Source organism: Prosopis cineraria, unplaced genomic scaffold (genome assembly GCF_029017545.1).
Source record: "Prosopis cineraria cultivar Desert tree isolate PC_DT_omini unplaced genomic scaffold, ASM2901754v1 PC3, whole genome shotgun sequence".
Lineage (NCBI taxonomy): Eukaryota > Viridiplantae > Streptophyta > Magnoliopsida > Fabales > Fabaceae > Prosopis > Prosopis cineraria.
Window position 1 is genome coordinate 39829267 of NW_026555334.1, and position 11037 is coordinate 39840303.

An 11037-nucleotide genomic window follows, 5' to 3' on the forward strand; every position below is an offset into this window, starting at 1 on the left:
CATTATAGGTCTCACATAATGTCTGTTAGCTGAAGTTAACAACGGGTTACTAGATGCTCCATTTTTAAAAGTTCGTAATTTATTTTGTACTATCTGATAGTTTAGGCTACTAGATGTTCTTGAAAAAATAATTTGCGGTTGAATTTGCTACTTTATCCCATTATTGTTTGAAGAGAAAAGTATACAAGTTTTTCTATTCCTATTAAAGTTTCAATTTCATATTTTATTGGTGATAAATGTTTTTCTCAACAAATGTGAATTTCATATCTTTGTAATGACAACTCGAAGTGAATATTTTGCTGGAAAACATTTATGTGCTGCTTTTTTAAGCTATATTCCAAATAGCTCACCAAAATAAGTTTTTTCAAGATATCTTTTACTCGTATGTGTTTAGTTTAAATTCTCCCAACAACTCCCTTGACCCTTGTACTCTTGACAATTTTCTCATGGTTAGTCTGTAAGGTTCTCTTTAATTATTTGGGAAAATTTTGAAGAAATGGGAATGAGAAAATCAGAAAAAGGATGAAAATGATAAAAAATAAAATGAAATTTTAAAAGTACATTTGTTATATTCCAGAGTTTGAATACAATCTTGATAAAAATTTATTTGATGTGAAAGATTTTTTTAACACTATTTGATATAGAAGAGTTGAATATAAAAAAAAAAATAAATGATTATGTAAAATAATTTTTATAAGTATAAAATAATAAAATAAGATTTAGGATAAATTAATCATTCAATTTTTATAATTTTAATTTATTCAAATTTTAATTCTTAAAATTTGACTCGGTATATTTCACTTCTTTCTTATAATTTTAATTCAGCTAAAATTCAATTGTTGAACTACCTTTATATAGCTTAGTTCTTATGTTTAACTATTTAAAATATTAGTTTAAATATTTTAAAAAAATTACAGAAACTGAATTTATTTTTAAAATTTAGGAATCAATGTTTTAAATTATTAAAATTATAGATACAAGGTATATTGAGTTAGAATTTAAAAACTATCTCCTTTAGTTTTATATATAAATCACATTTTGAAAAGAATTCAGTATCTTTTTTTTAAATCACCTTATATAAAAAGATGGATCATTAATTGTTTCTTTTTAATTTTACCTTTTTATAATTTTCCATTAGCAAAGAATAAAAGTTAGGTGGAAGAGATAATGTTTTAAAGATAATATATTTAATAAAAAAAAATTGAGATTTTTAGTTATAGGCAACATCAATAATTTAACCATCTTTTATTTATTTTAATAAAATAATTAAATGTAATTTATTAAAATTAGAAGAAATAAATTTCAACCAAATCAAAACTAGGAAGAGTTGCGAATCGAATCGCACAAGATTCAAGTTTCGAGGCATTGACGAATTAATTTTCGACGATTATCAAATTCTTCCTAAAATAGTTGTGACCCCCATAAACCATTCTCGTCAGTCGCGGATCCATTTCTATTCTTCGACGAACAAGCATTTCCACACTCCGTCAGGAGCCATCCACCGTTGTCAGCCTTGCGTGGTTGTGCTCGGGCGAGCAGTGAAGAAGGTTCGAACCCCTGGGCCTTTTCTACTCCCAAAGTCCTGTGAGATTGATTTGTTCAAGCTTTGAATCTAGATTTCAATTTGTTCCCCGCGTCATCTGTTCCTGCGTGGCTGTTCTTGCTTTGTTTTAAGTTTTCCATTTTAATTTCTTTGAATCTGGTCATGCAATTGTTTGAATATCGACGCTTTTGAATTTGAAAATATTTACATATTCAGTTTTTTTACTAGTTTTTGCTTAAATGGTGTGTTATTTGCTATTTTACTTCTTCACTCTTCATTTTGATTCCAGCGACTTGTATGATTTGGATTGTGATTTTTGCAATGTTGGATTTGTTGTGTATTGACATTCTGTTTTTTGATCTTTTTATGTCACCATCAATTTTGGAAAATTCTCAAGATATTTGTGGTGTCACTGGTGTGTGATCTTGTAAGTTGTAAATGACTTGGCTCGAGTTATGTCAAAGTATCTGGAACACAAATTAAACGTGTACTATATCAACTATGCATATTTCAAAGATTTCACCGGGGGCAGATGCCCTCACTGAATGTAGTATAGGTCCGCCTATGGTTTACTCTAGTGAATATTTGTTTACTTGTTCTACTTTCTCCTCACTCTGTGTACGTAGCCTTTCTTCAGTTATTCTAAATTTCCAGTGTCTACTATTATAAGCAAGGAATTTTGTCTGCTTGATTACTTACCGTAAAGTAGAAGTTTTATCAACGAGGTTAATTGTTTTTATTTCAACATTGTTATTTAAGAATAATTATCTGAATGTAGATTTATGGTTTTTCATCTATCCTTCGGTCTTGAGATAAAAAGGCAACAAAACATAGTGCTTTACTAATTGAGAATGTGAAAGAGGTTAGATGGTTACAGGAGCTCCTTATCTGTGCAAGGAAGCCAATATTTACATTGAAAATTTAGGAGTTCATACAAACATTTACACTTATGAACTAGTGCCTAACATGCATTTGTTTGTCCTCTTTTTCGAGGCTTGTCAGTCTGACATTCTTGCTTGATCAAGTAACTAGACTCTGGTATCATTCTGCTACATCTGACATTGATGGTTAGCTGAGAATGTTTCTCTTATAATAATTAAAAGATTTGATAGGTCTCTTACTAAGGTGATTTTGTGCTACTTACATGGAGGTCAAACTCTTATGATTTTATAATTGCAGCTTCAGGTGCTATGATTTGTGAAGAATTGGCTACTGTACTTGACTCCAATGGAGTCTGCTGTATGTTCTTTCTTCACCCTATCTCCATTTACACTATTGTTAAACATCAATGGTCCATCTTTTCAAAGCTCTGCCTTTTCAAGGGTCAATTGACTCGTTTTGTGTGCAATTCTTGAAATGGAATGTTTCAAGGATAAAATAGCACATTTGTAATGTATCTCTTCCATCTCAAATTTTTCTTTTCAAGTATCTGGTTTCAAAATCTTTTTAAGCCTACAACACTACTGTCTTTTCTGTAGGTTAGAGATGCAAAGATTTCCTGCACGCTAGGTGATCGATCCACCAGTGACTTAGTTGTGAGGTTACGCACACAGGATGGTCGAGATGATTGGCTTTACTGCCACACAAAAATTCTTACAGAAAAATGTACATATTTTAATGACAGGCTGTCTGAGAACTGGCCAACGTGTCAAATCATCGATTCACGCAGTTGTGTTGAGGTCTTCTGTCAGGAATCAGATTTTGATTACCATGTGAATCTTATACGCCTTCTCTATGTTGTCATAGATGGTTCTGTTGATGACCTGTGGCATGGTGTTAGAAATGCCCTTGGCATTCTCCAGGTGGCAGTTGAGCTTGGATGCCCTGAAATCATTACTGCTTGTGTCAGCTACATAGAAGCAGTTGCATGGGAAGAGTCTGAGGAGGAGGAGATTTTAAAAATTGTACCTCGACTGGGATTACAGGCTGAGCCTATCCTAGCTAGACTTCAACCAGTCAACCAGTCAGCAATTGTAAGCATTTTTATCTCAGCCATTCACTTTGCTACATCATCTCCTCCACCATCATTGAATGATCTTAAATCTTCAGCTCAGGAGCAACTAGAATACATGCTAACTGAAGATGATGATGCCCCTTTATTGACAGCTGATGACAACATAAAATATGAGGTGAAAGAATGTGTAAAGAAACTTTTTGCCAGGTTTAACAATTCATTGGCAATTTTGTTGTGTGATTCCACAGAGTCACTTTCTGAGGCAAGGAATATTCAGTTTTTCCAATCCTATTTGACCGATTTATCATGGGCTTGTCAGATATTGAATAAGTTGGAAATAATGAGGGAATTTGTGGAGAGTTGGTTTGATGCATCCGAAAAGATAGTGAAGGTGCTTGAGCTAGGGATTTTAGCAACTGAAATCATTGAGATAAAGTTGCGAGCCATAGAAGTGACATCAAGGGTTCTAGAGGCGATTGGTTATGGAACTGTAATATTGCCAACTGCCAAACGCCTTGAGATTGTGAAAGTGTGGCTTCCGTTTGTGAGGATTACTAAACCTATGATTGATTCTGTAACAAGGAATAGTGATAATGCTCTGGCGCTCAAATTTGATGGTGAACTGTGGCAGTCCCTTGAATCGACTTTTGTTTCTATCGTTCTGGCATTGCCTTCAGGGGACCAAGCTGAGGTTTTAACTGAATGGTTAGCAAACGACTATGTTCGGTATCCGGACCTGACAGAAGCTTTTGAAGTATGGTGTTACAGATCCAAGGTTGCAAAGAGAAGGCTATCGTTGCTGGGAGATGAGCATGGTGCAAGCAACTCGCAGTTTGATCCAGGACGACTTCTCCAGTGAAGGCATTTAGAGGAGAATGTTATCCTGTCTTTGCCCCAGAGCGGTAATTTCTGAGGCATCTCATATTTATTGTAGTTCCAAGTGCTAACTGTATAGAGTGTAATTCTTGGAAAGAATGATGTGCCAAAGTAAGCTTGGCCTTGATGTATAATTTACCTTTTCAGATCATGCTACTTGCGTGAGTTAAGAAGTGAGTATGTATTCGGCTCCAGAAGTCAGAGACCTTATCTTGTGAACGAGTTAACTAGTGTCTTTGTAGGTCTTTTTTGTTTGTTTGAAAAGAGTATCTGTAGTGGAAAAACCATACATGAACTGTACAAGTTAAGAAGACATCTCTCTATGAGGAAATACATCAACAGGCTTACTGAACTCATGCTAATGTAAGATCAACATGGCCTAGCTCTATCCACTACGCTCTAAAATGCCATCTGAACCTGGATCAGGAGGCCTGCTTGGAAGGGAGGGCTGTGTAGTTTCATTTATGCCTCAATCTGGATTCTTTTCAGCGAGTTGTATCGTAGGTATCTGCTAAAATTTAAAAATAGACATTATCATATTGTAATTAAAATGGAAGTTAAACAAATCAGAGGCGTCCAATTATGCATTTTATGCGCGTAGACCGTCAAGCTACACGAGATAGACTGCAATGTAACCATTGAATTATGTTTAATTTCAGAGACATGATATAATGAATTCACTGATGAGGATAAATTACAGATTAAACCTAGCAGCCTTTTTTTTTTTTTTTGAATTAAACCTAGCAGCCATTGAAGGAGAAACCCAATGGAAAGTGACTTCTACCTTTGCAAAAAAGGAACAGAGCCCCCACCAATCATTGAAGGAATGGTTTTAGAGAAAAATGTGCTAGTAAGTACCGCGCAAAGATTTCATTTTTCTTAAGTTGCAAGAAAGAAAGGATCAGATAGCAAAGACATTTTACTCTTTCCTACTCAAGAGCTGTGGTACCCAGAATTTGCATCTGTAGTGAAACTGTTTGTGTAAATATGGAAAGTAATAAGAGGAGGTAACTTGGGGGAGCGTTTCTATTGGTTGCAAGGATCGGGGGATGAGTTTGTGTTTGTAGGGATGTGCTTCATATTCTCGTATTAAGGCCTTGTCTGCTGTGGAAAGGAAACTCGAAATGAAATTGTGAAACCGAGGCTTTTGCTTCCCCAGTCACCCTCATCTCCGCCAATATGAACATGCCACGTATGCCAAACACCGACACCGAGTATTCGGAGCTGTGACACACACCTGGCCAACTTACCCTCATGCAACCTCATGTGATGATGGCTTGGAAGCAGCAGACATTTCCAAGATTGGCTCTCATATATCATGTGCATCTCGATACTAACTTCAACCCAACGCTCAATAGTCAATATAACTCTTTCTCCACCTCTTGACCTTGTCTTCACTTCGCTCCCTGAGATAGAATTGCTTCTCAGGGCTGTTGATTGGGGCAGATGCAGTCTGCTGAAGGTAGAGGAGGTGATCATGGAGGGTAGTGGGTGGAAGCCTAATATAGAGATATCACCGAACTGTCCCAGGTGTGGGTCTTGCAACACCAAGTTCTGCTACTACAATAACTACAGCTTAACTCAACCTCGCTACTTCTGCAAGGGCTGCAGAAGGTACTGGACCAAAGGAGGATCGCTCCGCAATGTTCCCGTCGGCGGTGGCTGCCGGAAGAACAGGCGTGGCAGTAAGACCTCCTTCAGACAATCATCCATGGATGCTCTTCCTCCCAAGATTTCACCTCATGATAATTGTGATCCTTCAACAAATCCATCTTCATGTGGCTCCTCGGGGCTGTCTGATGCTCCAAAAATTGATCTTGCACTTGTTTATGCGAATTTCCTCAATCAAAAGCCGGATTCACCAGCACCAAGCGTAGAAGTTGTGGGTTTGCCCCGAGATGATCAACTTGGTGTTAGTGGGTACTTGACAGAATCCCAGCTGAGTGAGAGCAACCAAATGTACCTGTGCGGGTTCAACTCTGTGCCGCAAAATCAGGCAGATCATGGAATTGATCAGCGTTGTAATAGACATGATGCTATGAATTTTGAGTTGCCACCATTGCCAGGTGAAGAGGCAGCCTTCAATGATATGATGTGGTCCAAATCTGGCCCGCACTCCTCACAGCCCCCTCTTTTTGGTGTTGATGCTCATCACGCCGACTTCTTATTGGACAATTGGAGCCCCTTCGATTTATCCAGGCCTTAGACACAAACTGTTTCCCTTCATTGTTACCCTTGTTCTGCTTTTTAATATGTATATGATGAATGCATCATGTGTAATTCAAAGACGTAAACAGACACAGTACCTCTTCGGTGCTAGCCACATATATATGGGGAACCTCTGTTCTGATAAGCTCTAAGAGCTCTTGAACACATTTTCTCTATGTACCTCAGTTTTGTCTTGTACTTTCTGGTGTTTCATGATTCTGGGGACAAAGCATTTCTTCATGTTCACTAGTTGAAGTTTTTTTATACCATATTCATAGTTATTCAGGTCTGATCTTGAGTGAGCTCCAGATCGATATGCCATAGCTCCTCGATCGGAAACATTACTTGATGATCTAGAAAGAAATGATATCTTAATACGTGCATATATAACAAAAGATTACACGATATTCAAAATATTACAATTTTTAGAATTTTAAAATATAGATAGAGACGTGTATCTTTAACTCTGCATGGACACAAACACGTAAATCAATGATGAAAATACATTATTTTACCTAAAAAAATGAGATATAGAATAACAGCGTCGTGAGTTTAATTTATAGTCCGCGAACTGGGTAGGCTTGAAGGCAGACTTTTAAGCTTTAATGTTACATAAGCCTAAAACCTCAATTTGACTAGTATTCGGATCCTTTTACAAGTAGTATCCCTGGAAATTTCATACGTCAACTCTATGAAATAATTAATAGGATCGTCAAAACCTGCTTGCTGGTGGTTAATCATTAAGGTCAATGTACTGAGGTTTTTCTCATTTTCATGTAATCAGTTGCCAATTCTCAAGAACTCCTTTCTCTCCCTTCTCTCTCTAAATCTAAACTCGATTTAAACAGTAATTGCCAAATCGATGATGTTAATATCTAAGATATATGCCAAATTCATGAGCCTTGTAAAGTAGCGAGCTGGCCACGTACGTAAACCAAGCTCACCAGAGACGACCAATTACGGTTTTTTTTTTAAATAATTTTTTTGGTTCACGGGAAAATATTCAAAGTTTGAAAGTAAAGACTTGGAAAAGAGAGCAATCACAGACTTCAAACTGTGTGCAGCACGTGATCCCAGAAAGCACATGATCCAAGAAACTATACTCCCACGTACTATCAACTTCGAGTCAACAAATGTCCATAGTTTATATAATATATATATATATATATATATGAGCGCACAATATTAAAGAAAAAAGATATTCATTTGGCTGCCCAGTCGGTTGAGGCGAAATTTGTTTGTTCGTTTTTTTTTTTAACAGTTATATGTACGATACCTTAACCATGATTATATTATCTTAAATCAGCGGAAAACCGAAGAGCCCAAAAATAATATTAAAATAAATCAACAAGCAGAATTGATATTTTATATTGGTTGATTTGTAAGAATATTTGTCATCGATAGCGCGTATTAAATGACCCGCATGGCTTCCTCGTTATTCAACGTTGATCCAGGCGCTCTTTATGTTTGTTCCATTTATTACGTATTTTCAGCTGGTCAAGCATCCGCGCGCTCGCCATAAAGTTTCTCAATGCAATTATGTATTCATGGAGTTATTTTCTACAAGTGTGTACCGCAATTTTCTTGACGGAACACGCACAAAACTAATTTTGCTTCTTAATTAAGAGAACAAATTATACTAATTTTCTCTGGACAACCACGTGTCATTCACATTTGTGCACGTACGTAGATATAGATTTCTGCGTCAATTGGCTGCGAAGACAAATTATGTAATAAATCATCACCTGCGTGCATGGGTGAATGTGAAACCCCAAAGTGGTGAAACTTGTAAAACACATATAACCAGAGGGGCAAAAGCTTTTGATGTTGCATGTTTGCATATTTTATTTTCGTTCAATTTTCTATCCCGTTCAACGTTCATAGTTAGCTATTGCTGTGTCATATATTCCAGAACTCTCTCCCTAATTTCTTTTTAATCATTTAAAATTTATCTCATCAACTGTTCTTTAAATCGCGAGGTTTGATCTCGCTACTGATTATATATATTTGATCAAATTTTTCTCTTTTTCAAAAACTAAAGTGGCTAAATTATAACCATTGTGTGTTATTAAAAAAAAAGTTCCAAAACTAATATGAACATATGGTATATACTGATTTTAAATAAAAAATACCTATTGGAATCAGATCCCCCTCAAATATACCAATGCATACATGTTATATTATTTTTTAATTAAGAGCTAAACATATTTTTTTACCAATGCAGAGACAGTTAAATTTACGGTTTGAACTATAAAATATATAATAGAAAATGTAATAAATATTTTTTCAATAATTAATTCCTTCCAGTGGGTATTTCAATTCTACTTTGATATTAAATTTTGTGCATATATTCTCACAATGGCCAGAAGAATTGTATTTTCCAAATTTAAGTATTTAGTGTAATTGTAAAATATCACCAAAAAAATATTTTAGTGAAAAAAAAAGAACTCGGTTATAGTCCTGTTTTTAAACAAATGGATAACCAGAAATTAATAAACTAAATGGATCTTGTTCTGGCAATAGTACATTACACGCGCACATCCCCAATCACAATATAGAACATTTTTTAAAAGTTTTGTTTAGTTTAAAATATATATAATTAATTTTCTAACTATACCCCTATTTTATTTATTATTCTTTTTAAAAAAATGATGTATTAAAATTTTAATTGTCATTACCAAGACACTTATATAGATTATTTAATGAGGATATAATTGAAAAGATGTACTTTTTTTAAAAGAAATTTAAGTTTCAATTAACATTTTTTATAATCATAAATTAGTCATCAATGCCCTATGTTGTGATTTGGAAGTAGTATATGTTACATTTGACAGCTAATTAACCTTCCCTTAATGTTGGATTCTCTTAAACTTGAGCAGGGAAACCCAACTTGATACCTAGCCTTCCCTTAACGGGCCATGCTTGATGCCCGTGAATGATTGTTTATAATCTGTACTCCCAAACTATATGTTTCTGTACAAAAGAAAAAAAAAAATTGGAATGACTTGAAATAGAATCAAGAGAGGAAATCCAAATCTCGTGGGCGATCAAGCCAAGTACGAACCCAAACTGGTGGGTATGCATGAAGTATTATTGCACGAATGAGCAAGCAGTTTGAGAATCTCTCTAGCTTTCTCTTTCGTCTTGCTTCCGCTCTCCACTTGCATCACCAAACACAGCTTCACCACCACACCCACCTGTATCATTTCCTGCACAACACTCGGAGTCGCCGAGAACATTGAAACAGACAGCAGAATCCTCACCGCCCTCTCGTTCGCCATCGTCGAAACCCTCAGAATCTTTTTCGACACGACGGCCAGCCCTGCCCCGTGGCTCAGCAGCTCTGCTCTTCCCTCCGCACACCCACACAGGATATCCAACACCACCAGCATCATCTCACACACCTTCCTCTCCTCACAATTCAGAAGAAGTTCTATTAATTCCCAAACACACCCTACTTTTACTGCCCTGTACCTGTTTCTCCCCCAGGGGCAGAGTTGGATCAGTGTTTGCAGCGTCGCATATGTAGCCTGCTGGGAGATTTGATCTTTAAGAACTTGTACCAATTCAACGAATAATTCATATCTTATGTTGAACAAACGTGCAGAATCAGCCACTTGGAACATTGAATTCAGTAAAAGAACCGCGCAGGCTCGTGACTCGAAGCCTCCCCTCTGCATGACTGAGGTTAAGGAATCAATGAACCTGCCGTTTCTGAAGGCCATGAGAGATTTTAAGCTAGCTTCGGACACGTGGAGGCTGTGGAGAATGCTTAAGGCCTCGTCCTGGTTAGGCTCCTCCTGGGACGAGGCTGCGGATATAACAGATGCTAAGAACTCGACAGCGCCAGAGGCTTCCATGCAGCGTCTGTTAGCCTCGCTGTCGGAAGCGATACATTTGAGTTCTCCGAGACACCGAGTGAGGGATTGAGGTGATCGGGAAGCGTCCCTGATAAGCTTGGTAATCTGGGTTCTGGTGATTGGAGGCTTGGGTGTGGGAATCCTTTCGATGCCGTGAGAAGCGTTCACGGTGCACCAAGCCTGAATCAATCGGCGAAGGGTGTGGTTAGGGGTGAGATCGATGTCATGCGACAGGGGTTGTTTAGTAACTGGGCAGGTCATGTTTTTGCCGGAGAAGAGCCATTTCTCAATACTCTCACGGTCGTAGGTGACACCGGTGGACACAGTCACGGGATCCTTCATGATTTCGAATGAAACGGGGCAGATAAAGAAGGGTGGAACGTCAATCTCGTGATCCATAGGATGGACGAAAAGGCCGAAAGAATGGATTTTGGTAAGAGATAGAAAGACAGAGGTAGAAGGAGAGAATATGAGAGAGCTGAAAATGGGTTAATGGTTGGAGTTGGTTGGGATTTAGTTGGGAGAGAAGGAGAGGGGGAAGCGGTGTTATATATAAGGGAGGGCGTGTTAGGGCAGTGTGGAAGTCGATAAACGCA

At 37.1% G+C, this 11037-nt stretch overlaps 3 protein-coding genes across 4 annotated transcripts; 2 read left to right on the forward strand and 1 right to left on the reverse strand.

The window, feature by feature from the left end:
• Positions 1–1334: 1334 nt before the first annotated feature.
• LOC129306580 (BTB/POZ domain-containing protein At3g05675) lies at positions 1335–4727 on the forward strand. 2 transcript variants are annotated; one of them, XM_054947257.1, is made up of 3 exons: positions 1335–1584; positions 2723–2782; positions 3022–4727. In XM_054947257.1, exons 2-3 carry the CDS (start codon positions 2771–2773, stop codon positions 4354–4356), a joined length of 1347 nt encoding a protein of 448 aa, XP_054803232.1. In that variant the 5' UTR covers positions 1335–1584; positions 2723–2770; the 3' UTR covers positions 4357–4727. The 2 variants fall into 2 exon arrangements, with proteins under 2 accessions (XP_054803232.1, XP_054803231.1); XM_054947256.1 differs by having other exon boundaries at positions 1335–1547.
• Positions 4728–4853: 126 nt separating this feature from the next.
• LOC129306581 (dof zinc finger protein DOF3.5-like) lies at positions 4854–6850 on the forward strand. Its single transcript, XM_054947259.1, has one exon. It carries the CDS (start codon positions 5692–5694, stop codon positions 6577–6579), a length of 888 nt encoding a protein of 295 aa, XP_054803234.1. The 5' UTR covers positions 4854–5691; the 3' UTR covers positions 6580–6850.
• A 2392-nt stretch (positions 6851–9242) lies between these two features.
• Positions 9243–11037, reverse strand: LOC129307231 (E3 ubiquitin-protein ligase PUB23-like). The gene is made up of 2 exons (XM_054948126.1): positions 9646–11037; positions 9243–9554 (listed from the first exon to the last, which is right to left on the reverse strand). Exons 1-2 carry the CDS (start codon positions 10838–10840, stop codon positions 9490–9492), a joined length of 1260 nt encoding a protein of 419 aa, XP_054804101.1. The 5' UTR covers positions 10841–11037; the 3' UTR covers positions 9243–9489.